This window comes from Pholcus phalangioides, unplaced genomic scaffold, assembly GCF_987345545.1.
Source record: "Pholcus phalangioides strain wild (caught in Gottingen) unplaced genomic scaffold, Ppha-v1.0 ptg000041l_1, whole genome shotgun sequence".
NCBI classification, from domain to species: Eukaryota; Metazoa; Arthropoda; class Arachnida; order Araneae; family Pholcidae; genus Pholcus; species Pholcus phalangioides.
Genome location: NW_028301627.1, coordinates 1,357,031 through 1,379,660, shown reverse-complemented (window position 1 = coordinate 1,379,660; position 22,630 = coordinate 1,357,031). Strand labels below are relative to the sequence as shown.

The following is a 22,630-nucleotide window of genomic DNA, read 5'->3' as shown; positions in this document are numbered from 1 at the left end:
ATAACAAACATTTATAAAATATTGGCCAGTATATATGAATGAGTGGGTTTTGTGGAATAAAAAAGGGTGTTTTTAATGGTATGAGAGGGGTACGAAGTGAGCATCTGTAGAACTATGGCCCTTCCCAGGGCCGTCTTAAGAGTATCATGGGCCCCAGACCAATTTATTCTTCTGGGGCCCTACCAAACAAATTCTCGAAAATTTCAACCAGATCTCATTCTTGTGAGACCCCCTATTCGCTTGAGGCCCGGGTGGGCCCATGCCTTAAGGCGGTGCTGGCCCTTCCACCACATTAGATCAGATAGTCCAGAGTCTACTCAGTGAGCAAATTTCAATTTTCTACTTTTTTGGTTAAAAATTCTTCATTTGTATTATAATTGTATTTTGAATCATTTCGTTCTTATATTGGCGAATCAACGGGATTTCAATGAAACATTTTATTTTCTGGATAATATGCTGAGATGAACTCGGAAAGAAAAGTCATCTTTTCTCCGCCGGGACTCTCCAACCCAGGCTCTCTTGCATACCGGGCAAGCATGCTACCATCTACACCACTGGAGACACGACTCTGCCTTCCTTATTTCATGCACTGTGGCATGAGGCACTGAAGTAGAGACATTAGTAGCCTCTAAGTTAACTTTTTTTTCCGAGTTCACCTCAGCATAATATCCAGAAAATAAAATGTTTCCTTGATATCTTGGGCTAAAAAAAGGCCATCTATCTCCCAACAGGATTTCATTCGTAAAATTGATTTTTGGCTCACATTTTTGCACAGAATTTCATATTCTCAAAACAATTTAGCAGACAAGCTGAGCAATTGAAATCCCATGGCTAAACTCAATTACTTTATCGACTCTTATTATCTTTGTGCTGGTAGAAAGGTTTTTTGTACAGCCATTATACCACAATAAAGTTTGTCCAGCCATTTGCAAATAGAAATACAAGGTCACGACAGGCAAAATGTCTAATGAGGTGGCAGAGACGAGTTCCTGTCAAGGAGTCATATTCAAGTATTATGTCAGCATCAATGGGGGTGGGGCTTTGCTGACTTTTGGTGTTTGGGGGGGGGGGGGTTTGGATGATGCTTGCGTCATCAACCACTCTTTATAAAAATATGAATTATTTTTAATGGCATCTTACTCAGTGCGCCAAAAACGAGAAAAACCTTTTGATAGTTTGTGGGCACCTGAACTAACACTCTTTCTATTCAGAAGTTCCCTACAGAGCCATCTCTAAATGTTTTGTGGATCCAAGCAATCTGCAAATGTGTCTGGGCAGCTTATGTGCTCTGGAGCTGTGCCACACATCACTTAAGTAATCTGGGAATGTGTGCTTCGGGTAACTTGAGTGATGTAGAACTGCACTGAGGACCGCTTAAATGTTCTAAAACTGTCACATGTCACTCAAGGGATCTCTAAATGTTCCACAGATCGCTTAAGTTCTAACGATGTAACGTTACTTCCCGGATTCTATTTTTATATTCCGAAATAATTTCGCTAGACAGATGATTGACAACAATGATTCAACAACTATTTCGTTTTCTTAAGACTTTTAATTCGGCGTTAATCTTTATATTTTACAACATTTTAAGCCAACAGTAAATTTGCTTTAAAGTTTTAGCGTTAACATATCACAGATTTCAAACGTTCTCACCCGATCGGTCCATCGATTACAGCCTTTTGGATGTCACTGTCACAAGAACGCGAACAGTTCACTTCTTGATTTATCTGTGCGGTCTCCTGGAAATGGGGAGTCTCCAATGCAACAACATCAGGCATCCGAAGAGGTGAACCCGACGAATAACCCTTAACGGATGAGAGCTGACATCTCGTAGACACTTCAACGCAGGATGAGCGACTTTTGACTAGATGAAGAGGACGATCAACGGATCGATCAGTGCCGAGGCACCCTGCTAGATTATCAACTCATGGCTGTAACGAAGCAGGATGAAATGAAATGTAACGTCCAAGGATCAATGATCAACATGACTGTTCGTTGTACACTACCGGCATATAAGGGAAAATTTCCCCATCTCGCCTTACCGGAACCAATCCGTATCAAGACTCGGCGTCGCTAGACTCAACTAACATTTGAGAAATTTACATATTCACATGAACTAAAAATATTGCATGACATTTGGCATGTGGCAGCGCAAAAGATCGTAACATGGCGGCCGATCGGCGGCACACGATCTCGCCGATCGATCCCAGAATCAATGTTAAAGGTAGTAAAATATAAAAATGACTAGAAAGGGACCATTTTCGGCGGGGCCTAAATGGTAACGTTACAATAACGTGTTCTGGAACTGTGTCACGGGTCACTCAAGCGATCATTTTTACAAAATTAGGTTTGAGGGGACATGCCACATTTAGTCCGCAGGTCAAGGGTTGAGCATATATGGCTTAGAGGGTGGGTCGCAATGAGTTTCTTAAAAAAAAAAAATTTGAGTTTTTAGCCTTCAAATAGCATTGAAATTCACAGAAATTGATTATACTAACATATAAAGGTATTTTCTTTCAAAATTTAAATTAAAAAAAAAATTTGCATTGAAAAAATGATTGTCTGGCGGTTGGCATGATTCCCCTATCCCCCCGCGTATATCTTTGACCCCACCAATATGCGTTAGAAGGTAGGGAGCAGAGCTGACGAAATTTTGCTGACAAGTGCCTGAGGGGGGTCAAAATTTTTCTGATGACTGTGGGGGGGGGGGGTCAAAAATGGCTAAAAATCTGCATAATATTTGAACAGCCCCCAAATACATAGCTGCCAAGTCTCCCGAATTTTCCGGGAATCTCCCGAATTTTAGCTTCATCCCTCGACCTTCCGAAAAATCCCATCATCGGGTTTTCCATCGCAAAACCCCAATAATATCCGTGATCGTGCAACTGAGGATGGTTTGCAATGGTCTTTAACTTTAAAGTGCAAATGCGAGTCAGTTTCCATTAAAAAAAAAAAAAGAAAAGAAAGTCACCACTGGAAGCAGCAGAAATTACTGTGGTCGATCGTCATTGCATCAAATCCCGATGTCTCGTGAAAAAAAATATTCCGGGAGTTGAAAGAGCATGTCCACCGAATTATGATTGCTAATTTAGAAACTTTGTCGAATAACGAGTATTAAATCGCCAATGTTGCCGAATAATGACTGTTAAATCGCCAAATAACGAGTGTCAGATCGCCAACCATCGTGCTGATTCTTCCGAAATTCTCTCCCATTTTGCAATAATTTCTTTCTGAGTATAAACAAATTGAAAACTTGATATAGAAAATTTATATCTATAAAGACTAGAAAATGTTTAGCCCATTTGAAGGGCTGCTGTTCCAGACAGCAAATAGTGCCCTCAGTAAGCAAAAATCATCTTAAATAGACTGGTGCGAAAAATTTTATGACAGCCGCTCTTTCAAACAACATGTCAAAAGCGTGAAACACCAAAAACAAAAAACAAGCTGATGAAAAGATGTTTGATAACAAAAAACGTGCAGTTGTTTTATTTTGAAAAGGGGTGAGGGTTAACGAAAATATTGTCAATTTCGCTGCTCCAATTTATAAATATCTGTTCTGAATCCTATATTTTGCTGCTCCGAAATGGACTTTGTCACTTCCCACCCCTGAAACCATCCATTAAGGAATTTCTTGTGGGGCATGAAGTCTTTTGCCTCTGTTTTTTTCCCTTTCGAAATGACATCACACGTTGTAAATGGGGAAATTCCCTTTTTAAGGAAGTTTTACAAACCCTCTGATGGTAACAAGAAAAGTTGTTTTTCTTATCATGCAGAGAAATAGCTTAGCAGCCAATAGTCCTGGATAATAATTGAAGATTATAGTGACGCGCATGTGGTCAAAATTTCTTTTGTTGAACTTACATACGTGCGATATAACAAAACATGAATACTGCTAAACAAAAACATATTTAATCAATTTTAAAGAATACTTATTCCCCGATGAATTTCTTTTCATCAAACGTTCCAGAAAAAGGGTGACTTTTCCTTTTTTTACAAGTTGTGTTATGGATATAAACATAGGTCATGGTGGAAAGACTGACATCATCACTCATGTGAAATGAAAAAAAAAACCATCAAGCAAGTGTCGCAAAAAGTCAGTGTTCTTCAAAAAAAATTGGTTTTTTTCCTTCATCTTCCGATGACTTTGGGGTCATTCACGAGAATGTTTGTTCACAACATTTCTGATTGAACACTGTATTTATTTTTTTAGATCACCATTTTTTTTTTTAGTTTTGGTCTCCAATTTCACTTGCTTTTTGCGTAGGGATTTTATTCGCAAGGGTTTAACTTCCATGTGTGTAAAATCCCTATTTTATTTGACTTCAATTTTTTAGTAGGGATTTTATTCCCTATTCTTTAACTTTTATGTGTGGAAACTCCCTATTTTATTTGAAAAAATCCCTTTTGTATTTATTAGGGAATGGTTTTAGCATAAAATACGGGTTAGCGCGAAAATCTCCGGAAAGTTCGTTTTCAAAAGTTGGCAGCTATGCAAATAAACCCTGGCAGTGAAAGATGATCATGATTTGTTTGTCACTGAAAATAACTTGTCAAAGCCACGTCACATGTGTATTAGTATATATTCTAAGGATAGGAAAAAGAGGTAAAAATATATGTATAATACTCAATTTCAGACCTTTTTTCATGATCAGTGCGAATTACTTTGCTGGTTACTTCATCTTAATGAGGCTTGACTGTATTTTATATATGCCATCACGTATTGAAACTTTTATTACAGGTACAAAAAAATTTAATTTTGATATGGTATAAATTTATTTTTCTCATATTTCTCAGGCCGCCATTGGAAAGTACCTTGCCAGCTGATTGGAATATCATCGCTGAGATCAATGGCAAGAAAGTCGAAATACTAGTTTCTGATAGAGAAAAGAATTTCAAGGTATGAGAATTTTCAGAGTGTGCATGTGTTGGTTTTATACGTACCTAAACAGTATATCAATATATACAGATGCATATTTGCATGCATATGTTAGGTTTTTTTTGCTGAACCGCTTTGAAACCATTGAGTTCTGTCTTATTTGTAACAGCAAAAGTCCTTATTGCAATACAAAAACATTTGGTGCTTTTTCTCTCTCGAAAATAATGCTAAAATCCATGGCTGAATGAATGAATGAACGCCAGGGGCTCTGCCACTGGACTTATCCCGTTGCCGAGATCTCTTCCAGCCCAGCATCGTGGCAGAGTCTGGAACAAAGTGTGTGCACATAACAGTCTGAGCGTGTAGCTAATGTTGTGTTTGATATTTCAGTGCTGCCATGGCTGTGCATTTACTAAAAATTTCTTTTCTCACTCTCTATTTATCCATTACAATTACTACTGTTCAAATCATTGTAATGTTCTCAAAACGTGTTGTTTCTTGAGATTCTGCATCTAGAATATCTTTATCCTTTTTAATTCCATGTTGCTCAATGAATTCCCTGCACATATGTATACACTTGAGTAGAATTCAGCCACAGTGATACTCTCGACTTACATCAATAATTCATTCTAAAACTAACAAAGTAAACGTCTTCTACTGATTGCGCCCCTCCCTCCTCAGGAGTCACACAAAAGAAGTAAATGTGCTGATTTTCGTTGTCTTTTCTTACCTATTCAACTTTTTTGATGTGGCTCTTGTGGAGGGAAAACATTTCTAAAAACATAGCATCGAAAGCCAAGTGCATCTAATTGGAAAGAAAAGGTTTTTCGATCTAGGTGTGTGGGTGTAAATGCAGGTTGATGTAAGACGGGGTATTACTGTAAATTGTTCTGTTGAAAATTCATTCCAGATAGTAGTATTTGATTACGATTCCTAAGTGTGGCCAAAGGGATTTTACCGGAAAAAAACTTTCCTTAAAATATGCTACTAAAACTAATCATTAAAAAATTTTAATCATTTGCTGAAGAGATGCTTGTAATTTTATTAGTGTTATGATGAATTTATTTTGGCATATTTTTATTGCTATATTATGCAGGTTATTGTAAATGGTCGCACTCTGAGGGTGATGGGCGATATATTGATCGCTGCGCCCGTGCTTGAGAACGTCATCGAGGATCGAACATACAGCACGCAATTGGTCAAACACGATGGAGCTGGAAACATGAGGATCCGTTTTCAAGGCACTGTGGTAAGATTTTTTTCCCTCGCTGCACTTATGAAGTTTTATCTCAAATTTTTGAATGATTATTTGGAGCAAATGGACTTTTGACATCATTCTACTCAGAAAGTGATTTTTATTTGGTTCCTGGAAGTGATCTTGTACTGGAACTAGTTCTTAGGTGCTATCTATTATGAATGGAAATTGCAAATGAAAAGATTTTTTTTTAAAATTCCTTATGTACAGGGTGTCCATAATTAAAAGACCCTATTTTAAAGTAGCCTACAGGCAAAACCAGTCATCAGAAAATTCTGAAATTTTGTGGAGGACTTCATGAAGTGATGGGAATTTGTTTCAGGGGTAAAAAAAATTATTTGCACAATGTTGCCACCAGAGGGCGTTTTATAAATAAATGACACATTCAGGCAAATGTTCACAATTTTAACAATTGTTAAATACTTTTACAATTGTTATTGCAACAAAACATGTTCCACGTGATGGCCCCATCATTTTCCAGATACCATATGAAATTGCAAGATGGCATGTTCCATAACTGACTGGGGAACTGTGGGAAAATGTTCAGCACTTGGCGTGAAATGCTGCCTTTAAGGTCAGGTAAAGTTCTTGGATTGTCACGACTTACCAGATGTTTCAAATGTCCCTAAAGCCAAAAATCGCATGGATTAAGGTGTGGAGGAGCTGCGTCTTGCATAAAGATTGTGTCTGCAAGTCAGTGAAGTGCTTGTAGAGCTGGAAAAATTTCATTCTGTAACAGCTATGCATATCGCTTCCCGTTGATCGAAAGTGTCACTGGACCTGTAGAACGTAACTCCTCGTAGAAGTAGGGATCGAGAATAAATGATGCAGTAAATCCACGCCATACCATCACTTTTGGTGAATGCAACGGAAACTCTAAGATAGCGTGCAGATTTTCTGGTTCCCAAATTCAGCAGTTGTGAGTATTGACTGCACCATCCAAGTGAAAATGTGCTTCGTCTGTCCATAGGATATTTGAAGGCCAATCTGAATCTACCTCAATGCTAGGTAGAAAATGCAGTGAGAACTGGATTCAAGCGTCAATCATGTCGGAGCAACCGCTGCACATGTGAAAGTTTCTGTGGATAATATCGAGGATATTCCGCATGATCTTATGGACAGTTGAACATGGCCTATCCAACGCCTGTGCTTCATGCCTGACACTAGTGCTACCATGAGAATTTGAAGCTCTGTCTTCTTCCACCTGAAGCGAAACCTCCTGTACTGCATCTATAGAAATGGGTTTTCTTCCATGCTAAGGCCCCAGCTATAGGATGTGGGCTTTTGTGCCTTGAGCACTATATTCTCTGGGCATACAAGTAAAATATTTTTGAAAATTCTTCATCATGTGATATTGCGTGCATAATTGCAAGCGATGAAGCATATTGTTTATGAAATTGCTTATTTTAATTTAATTCTAGTTCAATGTTAGAGTATTGACGGAAGTCGCTGCCGAATTCGAACGACTTATGCCAGAAAAACCTCAGGTAATTTATGCTTATTTTCTACTGTATTTTCCTGCCGTGAATATGAATTGTTTCTATAACTTTTAATTATGTCTTTTTTTTATTTAAGAGGCAAATAATGAACGACACATAAATAGCACACACACACACATTGCCATAACAAACATTAAAAAAGGCACAGCTAGTGTCGAAATGAGTAAGGTATGAATAACTCAAACACTTATGAATGGGTGTCGTGGAATGAATTTTTTCTGCATGAAAAAAGCCTCTAGAGAAGGTTTGTTGTCTAAATCATGTCCGGTATAGTTTTTGTACTTATCCAGATTGTTCTTTAGTTGTGTGTAGTATTTGCTGGAAGCTTTACATAAATGCAGGGTGTTAGTAATTAAACTACTCAGAGTCTTCTCGAGAGACTTGATCTAACTATCAAAAAAACAACAAAACTTGGTAGGAGTACTATGATAGCATAGGAAGAAGGATTCCGTTAAAAAGACTTATTTCTCCAAATGCTACCATTAATAGGGAATGTGGTGCTTGAATCTCGGGCAGATATGGCCATACTGAATTGAATTTGCAAAAAATATAGCAGCAAGGCACTATCCGAGAATGTAGTCAAAGAATGAAGTGTGTGACAAACATTCACAGTAACCTTTGCAATAATAGTATCTTGTCCCGTGAAATGATTGTGATGTCAAAGTTTGGCAATATTAAGTTGTCACTTAGGTTTAGCAGGATGTCAAAAATTTGTCAAGCTGCTGGTAGTTTTATGGTGCAAATGTGAGCCAATCTTTCATTTAAAAAGTCTTCACAGACAGCAATCAGGGCTACCACATTGAAAAAACAAATCCATGCTTGATACAACATCCAAAGTAACCATTCTTCAGAAACTAAACTTAACATTTGGTACACAACACATATACACATTCCGAAATGCACTGATTCATTAGAAGTTTTTACAGAGGAATGTTTACATTAATGTGCAAGCGTGGTTTAGTGGTTTAGAGTTTAATTGCACCATAACAGCAAATGCATCTATGTCAGTTGCGACTACGTAAAACAAATAACAGAGAGTTATGACATTGTATGTCTCTTGTTTGTGATTAAGCGTTGAATTTACTTTTGGGATGTCCCACTGTAAAGTTAGTTTTTTTACAAATTATATTAATTGGATACACAGTGGAATCTTAATAACTTGACACCATGAAAGTATCGATGGCATGGCGACTTAAGTGGGTGTCAAGTTTGTGAGGTTTAATTTGATATCTTCCTCTCAATTTTTAAACACTATTTCTGCCGTAAACATGTACTTATATCATCATAATCAACAACAACCATTACATTACTAATAAGCACATAGTTTTAAGGCAACATAGAAAGAGAAAGAAAAAAAATTACAAAGGTGAATCATCACCATCAGCAACCATTTTCAATCCACTGCTGGATGAAATTCTCCTCTAAATTTTTCCATTCTGTGACTTTTGCTACTTGTTTTAGGGTGGTGTTTAAAGTTTTGTTCATTGTGGTGACATCTTGTCCATCCTCAGTGGTGTTATATATTAAATCAAATAGATTCTTCAGCTCTAACTGGAATTTATGTCGATGCTCTTGAAGCTTTACCATATTTCGATGACAGTATTTCTATTTTTGATAAGTTTTGCTCTTTCCATTCTAGTGTTAAGCCTTATTCTACATCTAACCAATCAATGATCACTTCCTGTATTCAATTTGTTGAGAACACCGCAGTGTTGGATGCTTCTTAGATAGGATGTAGTCGATCTCACTAGTTGCTCCAGTTGGGCTTCTCCAGGTCCACTTTCTTTGGGGTTTCTTCTTAAAAAATTAATTCATGATGCATAACTGTTCGCTCTCTGCAAATTCAACGAGTCGGTTTCCTCTGTCGTTTCGTACACCGTAACCATGACTTCCAACTAAGCTTTCACCATTTCTTCTCTCTCCAATTCTGGCATTGAAGTCACCCATTACTATTTTGATATGATGGTTTCCTTTACTATGCAGCTCGTCTAGTTCTCCATAAAAGTCTTCTACTTGTTCTTCAGAATAGCTTGTTGTTGGTGCATAGACTTGTTTAATCTGTATCCGGTATCTGCTTGATATTTGCATAACCAGCTTTGCAACTCTATCAGATGTACTATCTAATTCAACTATGTGATCTTTCCACTTTTTATGAATGAGAAATCCTACTCCACTGGTTCTTCCATTGTCTGTTCCTCTGTAGTGAAATACATGTCCACTGGCAAGTTTGATTTTCTCCTCTACTTTTCTTCTTATTTCACAGATGCCTAAGATGGCCCAATTTATTCTTTTTCCAGTTCTTCTTCGAACTCCTGCAAACGATTTTCTGAAGAAAGAGATCGTTCGTTATACTTGGCCAAGGTTATAATCTTATGGCAGCCTGGTCCAATCCAGAGATTCTTAGCACCCTCTGTCTTCATGTCTTGCTGATGTAACCAGGGACACTCAGTCTGCTGGGGACTGAGGGCCTTAGTTTATTGACAGAGTTCATATTTCTTTTTAGAGGGTTTTTGGCTGTAATCCTCCACGCTTTCCAGTGCGGGTTAGAGGAAGCCCATCCGTGTCCGTTCACCACGTGTTAAACATGGCTACTTACAGGCTGCACCACAAGAAGGTGCGGATTGGACTTTAAGCCTCGATTCCTTTAAGTCCTCATAATGAAGCAATTAAAGGATCTTCTCCTAGTTAACAAGTAAAGACTATTCAACAGCTCTGTACTTATATATGTAATTGAAAAATTCCATTTCATCATCTGCAAATTAATATAAAACATTATCTGCAATTTTCTACGAAAAGTTTTTGAATAATCCCGATTTCTGGTGAAAAAACCATAAGTGTATCGAAATATCTGTTATTTGCAACTGAGCAGTGTAATTGCAGAAAATTAGGAAAACTTTCATTTCTTTAACTTGGAAATTTTGATTCCAAAAATACTTTTTTAATGTTATTCAACCATCTCTCGCTCGAAAATTTCAGATATCATCTACGCTTATCAGTGACTTTCGTAGTCCACAGGTTGAGTTTCTAGAATCCAAAAAATGGGAAATGATCCTACCTAGAAGTAGGACAAAGCATTTTCTACCAACAAGCGACAATTGACGAGAAATATCGTAAAAATTTATACACTGACCAATTCGCAGGTAATTTCGAAAAATTAGTTGCAATAACAGAATGTTAATCATAGTCAACTTGATTGGGGCTTGGCTATCTTTGTGTTGAGTTAAAGGGGTTTCTTCCCACATTGAATTTAGTACCATGATCACCATATGAGAGCAATAATTGTCAAGTTATTTGCATGTTGAATTATTGAGGTTCTACTGTATAAACTTGCTTTTCTATTATCAAATATTGTGCCATTCCTATTTGTAGGTTGATGTGTCAAGAGTGGTTTCCGCTCCAATGCCGGGTTTGGTGAAGTCTGTGGCCTGTAAAGTCGGTGATACAGTATGTTTTCCCCGCACAAAATAATTTTTTGTACAAAAAATTGTGCAGTACCATCAGTACTTAAGTCACAAAATTAACATGGTCATATGTTTTATGTTTCATCTGTAGGTTGCTGAAGGGCAAGAAGTTTGTGTCATCGAAGCCATGAAAATGCAAAATAGCCTGACGATAGGTATCACAGGAAAAGTGAAGTCTGTGCATTGTAAGGAAGGTGACGCTGTTGAAGAAGACCAGCTCCTCATAGAGATAGAATAGCAAGCCCACAAAGGCCGGACAATCTTCTGTTAAACACATGACACATAAAACAAACAGGACAAATTTAAAAACCTTACTGGATTAGATCTTAATCAAATTGACACCGTTTCTCGTCATAACCTTGAATCCCTTACAATATAAGATGACTCTTTCTAGGTGTAAATCATTCTTTTCTCATTCCAGCATTTGTAAAATGGTTAGTTCGTATACAGGGTGTTGCCTTGAAGTGGTGACACACAGAGGGGTGATATTAAGCATCAGGAGGAACAAAAATCGCCATTGGAACATGGTATTGTAAACTACATTTACCAATGAAAATCACAAACATGCTTATGAAGGGCGTGATGTTGAGCGGGTCAAAAAGGCCAATAATAAGTAGGAAAAACATTTATTTGGTTGCATGCTTACAGCACACCCTGTGATGTACAAAATAAAGTACAATAATAAGTACAAAAAGCATTTACTTGGAATCATGATTACAATACAGCTATTGTAGCAAGCACAGTTCAATGTCAAAGTAGATTAAGAGAAATGATTACAGAGGAGTTCAAAGTTGCGGCCGCAAAGGTCACTGCACAGCGATGGAGTAACGATTGCTGGACGTGCTCAAAGATACAGGTGTGCAGGCGGTGTCTTCATAAGTATTTTTGTGATTTTCACAGATTAAATATGGTTTGTGATTTGTGATATCATGTTGCATGACAATTTTTGTTCCCCTTGAGGTCTAATATCACCCTCTCTGAGTTTGCCCCCCACTTCAAGGCAACACCCTTTATATGTGTATCATAGCTGTCCCTTGAAAATTCTTATATCTTCCCGAAGAAGATATCTACTGCAGAAAGGAAAAAAACCCTGCTTTCAGAGTAGAATTCTCCCCCCCCCCCACAGAATTAAACCAATGAAAGTCTGTTAACTCTGTTCCCCCCCCCCCCAACCAACGGGAAAAGAACAAACTGTGCATGAGTAACATTGGTTGTCACCGTTGCACTCTGTTTTATTTTGGCAAGGAGATCATGAAATTTGCCAAACAATAAATTGCTGCACCGATCCGGCCTTTATAATTGGGACAAATTTCTTATAGAATGACCATATTTCCCATTTTGAGTAGGTCTGTGTCTCATTTCCAGACCTGATGGTGATTTTGATTTGAACCTAGTAATGATACAGCGACTTATCCTACTGTGTTAGGTGATCGCTGGCACAATGCCCTGTTTTTTTTTTGTTTTATGATTGTTCAACCAATGAATCATAATCTCGAAATCTGTTTCCGACAGTTTCATTCAGCTTACTCCCCCTTGCATTTGGTGTCAGGTTTTTTGCATCTGATTTTTTCTTCAATATTTTTTTTGATACAGTTATACATCACAGTCAGAATTTTTGGTCGTTCTTCCAATTCAGATAGTTGGGAGGGAGAATCCCTACTATTTTACTGCCATGAATGGGAAAAATCCATACCTCGTTAATGAAATTACTTTATATATTTGTATCTGTAAAGTTTCTGTAAACAAATCACATCCTTGCGAAAATCCATTCTAATGTTCATTCCCAGGGTTGGCAGCTGTGGTATTATTATACACGGTGATTACAGTTAAACTGACCCTCACTGAGACCTACTATGTAGAGTCTTTTCTGGTTGACGTATCAAGTTGAACCTTACTATGTAGGTTATATGGGCCACACGAAAAAGCATGTAATACAAATACAAAGACTGTAATAGAAAAATGCCCAACGAGGTGGCGGAAAAAAGATGCCCATAATAAGAAAATAATAGTTAAAATTTTGACCAATAGGTGAGAAAGTGGTGTGTGGAGAACATAAATCAGGATATTGGAAACATAAGACTTCATTAAATTACGGCATTCATTCAATGTGCATTTCATTTGCATCAATTACATGCTCGAAGCATGTTAAACAAGTTGAGCCTTCTATAGCATGTTCAACAGTAGCACGATGGGTTTTTTGAGAAATCGCAGCAACATGGCATGTTGTGGTTTTTTTGTTGTTTTTTTTATTCACACACAATCTGTATGCTTTTTTCATAGATATAGGGCCTTGAAGAGATTACTCCCCAAAATCCTTGAAAAGAACTGTTTCATACTCACTTTTAGATACATTCTGTGATTAAATGAAGTTGACATTGCAAAAAGGAAAGTAGACTAACAACTATTTGGTGAAGTGGAGTTCAAATAAAAACATTGGTTTATTGATAACACTCAGCAATGGTGTTATCAATGAACTAATGTATCATACCACTGGCCCAGTTGGCGAAATTTGAGGCATAGAAGTTTCGGTGGCCAACAAAAAACACTGTAAAATTAATCATTTCAAAGTGGTGAGGGTGGCAAAGTAACACAAAATTATAGTTGCAGGCCCTGTAACACCATTTATCAAACCACCAGTTTGTCCAATCATACTGCAGAAAGAGTGAATTATTTATATAAATCCGCTGTTAAAGTATGCTGCTTCATGGTCACTCCTCTAACAATCGAACCCTCCTTCTTTGCACATATTCGCAAAAAGACCTGCATGTTGGTGATGAAAAATTGGTGAATTCTCTAACTCCCCTCTCTTCCTCCTTCCCATATCTTCTCTTAAGGCACGTAGAAAGTTTAAATTTGAGTTTGGACGCAGCTGGAACAATAAAATAACAGAAATACTTAGTCTAGCAGAAGAAAGACAAGTTTTTAAAATAGCGAGTTAATAGAAATTAGCGTAAAATAGATTGAATTCTGGCATTTTGTTTGGAACAGAGGAGCATGTTCGTAAAATCAAGCATAGACTGTACCACTTTTCAACTTTGTACATCAACCAGAACGAGCTCCCTATGGGTCTAAGTAAGGGTTGGTTTGATAATAACCATCCTGTATATGGATTAAATTCCATCATTTATAAGCAATTTCTTTTTTCAATTGTTATGGAACATTTGAATTGAAACTTGAGTTACCATTGGTATGGTATATTTTGTACATTTAAATACATGCACTTTTTTGTATTATATATTTCTCAATGCTGCGTTACAGCTTCTTCGTGGAATGTCTGTAACTGCTGAAACAAAATCCAAACACATCTAGTCTGTGAAGTATGATTATGTAAAGATTTAGTGCCATATTTCTATCAGATGCATATTCCATGCTCATTAACGAGATTGTTTTGAATACAGCGGATCCTGCTTAAGATGCTGTCACACAATAAAGACATATCAAGCGCAGTGTTCTGTCCAGCTGGACTTTGGGTCAGTTTTCCAGACTCTTCACAAAATACAAATTGGCAAAACTACATAAATTTAATATTCCATTTCTTTTGTGTAAAATTAACTGTTAACTAGATTGTTTCGCTTTTCACAAAAATAAATAACATTTTCACGTGATAAGATGCTTGTCTTCCACTATGAAGGTTGCCATCAAGGTCAATGGGTTCGAATCCGGGCATAAAACGTTATAAGCAAGTTCTTTACCTACCGAGCCTGGGGCAAACACAGATGGATGGGGCCTTCATTTCCCACCCAACTCCTCTGGTTAGAAATTGTTGTATGGTGATATATGATCTGAGTTGGTGTGCGGTAAAGTAGTAGTAATGGGGTTTTGATTAAAAATTTGGAATATCTTGAAAATATTACAAGTAAATGGACATCAGGCAGACTCTATATTTCTAATTCATTTTCCTTATGAAAAGTCTTATTTACGACATTAAATGCAGCTACGGAAGGAGTGCTTATGTGCATAGGTCCATTTTTAATAAGAACTGGAATCTGTTAGACTTCATGCACACTGCTGGGTTAAAGAGGAAGTCTTTCGGTATTGGAAACAACATTTCGAACAAGTACTTCTTAAACAGGATCCATTGTGAATATTTTTCTCATAGTATTTATTGATAAGATTTTAAAATAAATCTGGGCTTCCATGTTTTAATTCACCAATTGCCTTTATATGTGTTGATACATTCATGGCTTGTTCTAGAAAAAGTTGAACGGGAAAAAAATGTAAAATTTGTATTGCGTGATTTCTATTTCAAGTATTGAAAGTTATTCATATTCACATTTACTATAATGAAGTTAAAATTCTGTACAGATCTGAATTTGTCATTTCTAGATAAAGGTGACGCTTGATTTCTCTTTTTATTGAAATTGAGCTTTGATCATATCAGCGTTCTGTCGAAATGATTAATCTAGTGAAGTTTATTTCATGGTAAGAAGAAACTAATGGTAAAGATAAATAATGAATATCCAAATGCGTTTTTGAGCAGTGTTTTTTTAACTTTTTTACAAATTTAGACTGGCAAGAAACAAACAGAAATAATTTGCTGACCGGTTAAAATAGTTAGGTCATTTCATGGACATGCTGAAATAATTTGTAGACAACAAAAAATTAATAAATATGAGAATTAGTTTGCAAAAATAAAATGGGATGAATAATTTTCAGGCTGACTGTCAAAAAACGACCAGACTGTTGACTGTCAAAAAGTGAATGGGATGAATAGTTTGCTAAATGACAAAAAATGAATAAATAAACAAAATTATTTTACGGACCGACAGGAAATTCCCATGGACAGGCACTGTTCTGCAGATCAGCTATTGAAGAACACTACTTTAGACCCACAGAAAAATCTTTATAATATAGCCTATACGTAGCCACTACCATGGCTGGCTGGGTCAACTTCGCTTGTGTCGGTTAAACAACTCGGTTGCAAGAAACATTGTGTCCATATGAGTGAAATTCTTTGTTATTTGTCTTTATCATATACCTCTTCTTATCATGTCTGTATCAGGAAACATTGTTCCTCCATGTAAAGTTTCTTACTATTGGCATTGTCACAAATGTTTGTCGAATCTCAAGAAGCTGTCTTGCAGAATACGTGGTTATACAAGTTATTGTATTTTTCGATATATCATAGTTGGTGTTACATATCGCTTTAAGAGGATTCAAATTCAAGAAGAGTGCAACAGAAGAAGAAGAAAAAAGTCTGTTCGCAGATGAGTTGTGCATTTCTAAAGGAATTGTGTAAATTTTCAAGCATAAGTAATGAACGATTTTCTTGCAAAGACATTCATTTATAGTGGTACCTTGACTTGAATCCTTGAAAGTTACTTACACATTTCTCGAATTTCAAATGAAAATTATTAAAATCAATCAGGATCCTGAGCCAAATGAAGTACAGTAGAACCTCGATCCTTCAACCCTCATTTATCCCGAACTGCTAATTAATCCATTTGAATCCACAAATTGAATACTTTGCAACTTTTTATTGTCCTTTATCACTGAAAGGAAAAATTGTCCTCTCCTGCCAATGTGCCATTCTTCATTAAATATGGAGGTAAAAGGGAAACATACTTGGAGGCTGTAAGTAGACTTTTTAGGGCTCTACTATAAATCAAAATAAGTTCACATACCGTATTTCAACCTCTCTTTTCACCAAATTCAAACAAAAGTCATAACCGTACTGGTACATAAAACCTGGTTTCCGTGTCAATGATTCTTGATACGTTCTTATTGGGTTGAGCTCATCAGATGTTTTTAAATATGAATTAGATGTCTATTAAACAGTGGTGGAAAATGCATTGGTGTAGGCTTCCATGCCATGGCTGGCATGTAATTGAGAAGGACTTATAACCTAAGTCAGAAAGAAATATGTAAATGTCAAAGAAATAGCAGACCATGGCCTAACAGCCCAGTAACTCCTTATTCTGAAGTGGTGAAAAAAATTATCGATGAAATCAGAAATTCTTTTGATGGTGCAAAATTGTAAGCAGCGATTATGCTTTTGAGTAATTGCTTGTTTGAAAATGCAAGAATGTTGTAACTCATCAAAAAATATATATTGTATGTGTATGTTTTATTATAATTAGTATATATTACTTTAGGGCTAGACAAATCTTGGGTGTTAGATAGTTAGTTGCACATAGGGTTGCGAGATGTCTTCCTTTCAATGTCATTCAAAGTGCCTTCCTACATTTCAGAAAATTCACCACACACTTCGTCTTCCTTTTCAGGTTTCCACAATTTTCTTTTTCGCTTTGGAACATATATGAGTGCTTGTGTGTTTTTTCCCACACTTTGGCCAATCACCGTCGTAATTCCCAGAATACTAGAAGCGACGAATTGCCTCCAAGCAGGGCAGATGCTATTCTACCATAGTCTAGCTTGCTCCAGGATATTACGAGCAAGACAGTCGGAAAAACAGCTCTGAAAGAAGAGAGCCACAATAGCCATTTTGAGAATACCATTGTTTGCTCACCAACAGCTGAAGCCATATACTGCAGGGGGAGAGAGGTTTGGTGGGACTCTTTTCTCAGTGTCTAAATCAAGCAATCCTCTAGTTACACATATTTTACTTTGTTCCAGACTCTGACATGAAGCTGAGCTGGAAGAGATCTCTGCAACAGCATATGTCTGGTGGCTGAGTTCATTCATTCACTGGACCTTTAAATTGATGCAAATTAGATTTCACAGCAATTTTAGTTTTTAACGACTAGGATCATCTCAATCACTTCAGTTAATCGAGGTTTTTACTGTAGTTTTCACTTGCAGGACGAATATTTTGCAGAGAACTTTCTACTTCAACTTCTCAAAGCTGAAATGTGTTTTTTCAATAGATTTATTTTAAGAATATTTGTTCCAATAGAAAACAAGTATTTACCGGGCTGTTTAGCATCGTCTTCTATTTATTACTAACATTTCATCCGAAGCTATGGCGGACATCTTCAGAGGTGCCCTCCTTATAATTCTTTTCCCAGCTCCACTTGCTGTAGTTTGTTTTGGATTTAGCCGGATCCCTCATGCTCACATTTTGGATTGGCTGAGAACGGTTACTATTTTGTGATTGATGGGTGGGATTCAATCAATCGCAACAAACCGCAGCCAGAAAAACTGATAAAGTGAGCACAAACCTCGCTAGTACTCAGTAGTACTATAACCAGGGTTGGCAGGTTTTTCACATATGGCAGTTTTTGATGTTTTAAACCGCGGTTTAAACTGTCACGTCAAAAACCTTTGTCAAAAACTGTTAAAAACCTCAAATATTGCTTTTCAATATAAAAATTCCCATTGGGAATGCACACGTTAATTGCATGTAATGTTTAAAGTGACTATATTATAAAAAGAATAAATATTTTATGATTCTAAAATCATTTTATATTCCCTACAGAATTATTTTGCACAAAAATATATATGGTTTTTTTTCCTTATAAAATATACAATTTGAATGAAGCATAGCATAAACACTGAAGGGAAAACTATGGAATGATTTGACATTCTCTGATTCAAGATGATTTTTGACCTTCCAAAATTTCTTCAACTGCTTATATATGTGCGTTGATATAAACCATCTGCTGTACTCTTTTTACAACAGATAAGTGTTTACAAAAGTTTATTACATCATGTATGTAATGTTGATTTCTGTTATTATTAAATTAAAACGATACTCTTATTGTGCAAATAACATTAAAATATATCTAGAGATCAAAATACTGAATTGTAGAACTAAAATGTCATTTAATTTGGCAATGCTAGCTTGTATATGATGCTTAAGAAATTCCTGTAACTTATCCTTAGCCAAACTTAATTATTCTTACTTTTGCACTATGATATGGTATATTTACTAGCATTTATAATGCAATGGTTTTCCAATGGAAGCTGTATTTAATTTTAAATGTGCAAAACAATTGCTTTGGGTATCAAGTCCTGTCGGCTCTGCTTTGGTTGAAAATACCCTTTAAAACTCTGAGAATTTATAGAACACACCTGAGCTCTAAGAAATTTTTAGATGAAGATAAATGAGTTTAATTATAGCGTATTAACACAGATTCTATGTGAGAATTTTTACATGGAATAAAATTTTGGGCAGATATATAATTTGGGCAAAATATCAAAATTGGTTCTCAGTAATTATAATTCTGAATATAAAACCCTTTAATGTACATAAAAATTAAGTGTTTTTCATTTAGCTTATCTATCAGGTTAAAAAAACTATTTGACAACAAGTTTTTTACTGCTTTAATACTGATTAATAGTTTCTGAAGCCTAAAACCTAACTCTGTAATGCCCCTATCATACATATTTTGAATAAGCAGCTCTATTCCACTTAGCAAATTGAACACAGGTAATCAGTAGCTTGGATGAAATGAACCACAAAACTATATTTTATATGTTCTAGACTCTTATGTTAAAAAATTCAAAATTGCAATTAATATTTTGTTTTAATTATTGTAATAAATTAATCTTTAAAAATAAAACATTGTAATATACAAAAAAAGTAAGTTTTTCATTATGTTATATACTTATTGCGTTCAAAACATTATCAAAAAGCATTAGTTTAGGTTTTCAACAGTTTAAACCTGTTTTTGACGCTCTTGTCATGTCAAAAACCCAACCCTGAAAATAGTCACCACAGCTGCAGGTGAAACGTTAGAAACAAATAGAAAAACACTGCCAAACAGCCTGGTAAATCCTTGTTTTCCCTTATAACGCCAGCCACGAAAGCCTAGGCCAATGTGGTTGCAATTGCGGAGTAATTTCAAGTGATCTTTCTCAATTGCGTAACTATTGAGTTGAGAGGCTAAGCGTTCGAGGTGCCACTGTTCTCATAACTGAACTCAACGTAAATGTCTTGGTAGAACTATCGGGGGAAAAACAACCCCCAAGACAAAACAAGGATGTAGACATCGTAGAAGATACACACACTGGGTAAAATGTATGGACAGTATATTCTTGCAAGATTCTTTATGTCAATACAAATCGTTTATGCGTTAGTTTTTATAATTTTTAGAGTCGTATTTTATACACTTCTTATATTTGTTATTCTTGGATATATTATTCTCGGAAAAACACTTTGGAGTCGAGATGTTCTATCTTTTCCTCGTGGATGCGTTTATTTTGATATTTTGTGTTTTTATCGTCCATACATATCTCGTATGAATAGAAATAAATATGAAATGGTTCTTCATTCGTTTGTTTATTATTTGAAAAAGAAACTCTCAATCACACATAGATTCAAATAAAGCATACAGGACATTTACCATATCGTAGAAAAAGTCATGAAATGAAGGAAAGGGGTTCATGAAAGTCGAGAAAAAGCCACAAAATAACAAGGTCTTAGGGATTTTTACGAATCAATTTTTGGATTTCCTTGGCACAAGTTCTAGCCCTCAATTTCATTCTCAAAAATCATGGCCTCTTATTGGTTTTCCCATCATAAAAGAGAGAGAGAGAGCCTCAGATATCTTTGAGCGTGCAGTAGTGATTGGACCCAATCACAACCCGTATGCAGGGCCGTCTTAAGTGCACCATGAACCCCCGGGCCAAGTCATTTTTGCGAGGCCCTACCAGGCAAATTCTTCAGAATTTCAACGAGATCTAATTTTTGTGAGGCCCTTCTTCGCTTGAGGCCCCCGGACCGTGCCCGGTGGGCCCGTATGCTGTGACGTTCACATGCCCTCTGTTAGTTATCTTGGAAGTTACATGAAGAATATAACTTCATACACGCGTGACGTTCACGTCAAAGGAATTAAAGGCTCAGTAATGAAAAGATGTGAACATCACTGCATACGATCTGATTTTTGGGTCAAAGTGCAAATGAGAGTTGGTTTTCGTTGAAAAAAAGTCACCACACAGCGAGTAGAAGGAATAAAAGCGAGTTTCTATTGTCAATTGTGCCAAATCTAGGTGAAATGTCTCATTTTGTACAACAAAAGAGCTATTTCGGCAAATAATGAGCATTAAATTGCCAAACTCCTCGGGGATGAGGGGGGGGGGGAATGATCACAGAATTTTCATTCAGGTATTTGCCCAAAAGAAAATCCAGTGACTTTATGGTAGATGATACCCATGGCCCCCACAAAGGGTGGGCTGGCAAGGCTCCAGCCCTGGGGCCCGGGACGATTTTCATTATTTTTTGTTTTTTAACGCTATAAATCCATCATTGATGGAACATGTTCTGAAAGTCACCCTTTTGTTTTTTTTATAATTCATGAGCGATTGTTTGCCACTGAACATGCAATTGTGCTGTCGCTATGTACCAGCACTTATCCAGTTTAATGGCGTTTCAGACCTTAAAATAGCCACATCCACTTCTCTATAGTCATGTAGTGTTTCCACCTTATAATTTATTGTCAACTCAATTGTCTGTGTACATATTCATAACGAACTGGCTTTGGGAGCGATATTTGTAGAACATTTAACGTATATTTATTGATGAGAATCGACACGATTTTGTTTATTGCACCCTGTGATAACTCCTAATATTTTTTTTATGTAATTATGCACGAATAAACTTTATAGGAGTGGTATAATGGTTAATCAGATTTTTAGACCAAAGACATTCGGAGAATGACTTTCTTTTTTTTTTGGATCAGAGCGTGTTTGAAGAGTTGAGCTGGACTTGCTTTAAACTAAATTGATCGCTTTTACATGGGCATCGCTTTTATCAGCAATTTTGCATGGCACCCCAAGCGTCGTTGATAGATTTCCCTAGATTTATCACTTTTATCTGCGACTATGCGTAATACCCAAACCTCGCATCATAAGTAAACATGATAAACCATACTATGATATACTGATGATAATTGATGTGTGTATTGTACTATCATTATATCGGAGTATGATCACAAAATTATATCGGGGTCTGGCTTTATTCATCACACATTATATTAGGGTACTATGCCTGTGTATAATAACATATAAACATGACAAATTTCAAGTATTTATCAAATTTACCTACGACACTTGGTTATTATTCATAATCTCTGGTAAAGTGATGAAACTTAGCAACGATGCTTGGGTATTATGTATGGTGAAAGTGATAATTTATCAAACTTTACATGATGACTGGTAAGTTTGAATAATAACCAATTTATCTTCCCCCTTTTCCTCAAAAATACTTCAAACACTTTTTACAGCCACGTTTCTGAGAATTTTCACCAGTCTAAACCTCCCAACTGACTTTATGGTGAAATGACGACATCACCACTGCTGCTGCAATACGATTCCACGGTGACGAAAGAAATATATGAAAATTTGGTGATGCGATCAGTGCTGACGTAACAAGTGTCAGTGGGGGTTTCAAAGTTATTTACTTCATTTTGATGTTGTTGGCATCTGTTGTTAGTGACCTCATGCCGTTAGGTGACGTCTAATCATATGATTTCAAATGGTGGAGTTCTTTGCAGGTGTCCAGTCGGATGTCTCTCTCACTAGGTAAACGTAAAAGGAAGATGTTTAGCCTATTTCTCGTTCGTGGTAATGCCAGATTTACATAAACAGTGTGGGGCTGTGAAATTTTGCTTACTACTCTGGAAAAAAAAAAGCAGCA

General features: G+C 36.5%; 1 protein-coding gene across 1 annotated transcript in view; it reads left to right on the top strand.

Moving 5' to 3' along the window:
• The window catches only part of LOC149065034 (propionyl-CoA carboxylase alpha chain, mitochondrial-like), a 68,471-nt gene extending 53,234 nt beyond the window's left edge, over positions 1–15,237 (top strand). The window contains exons 19-23 of the mRNA XM_089254470.1: positions 4,795–4,897; positions 5,973–6,125; positions 7,553–7,618; positions 11,000–11,074; positions 11,183–15,237. Of these exons, the coding sequence (XP_089110596.1) occupies positions 4,795–4,897; positions 5,973–6,125; positions 7,553–7,618; positions 11,000–11,074; positions 11,183–11,329 (544 nt within the window). The 3' untranslated portion in view covers positions 11,330–15,237. The remainder of the gene's footprint in view (positions 1–4,794; positions 4,898–5,972; positions 6,126–7,552; positions 7,619–10,999; positions 11,075–11,182) is intronic.
• Positions 15,238–22,630: the final 7,393 nt, after the last annotated feature.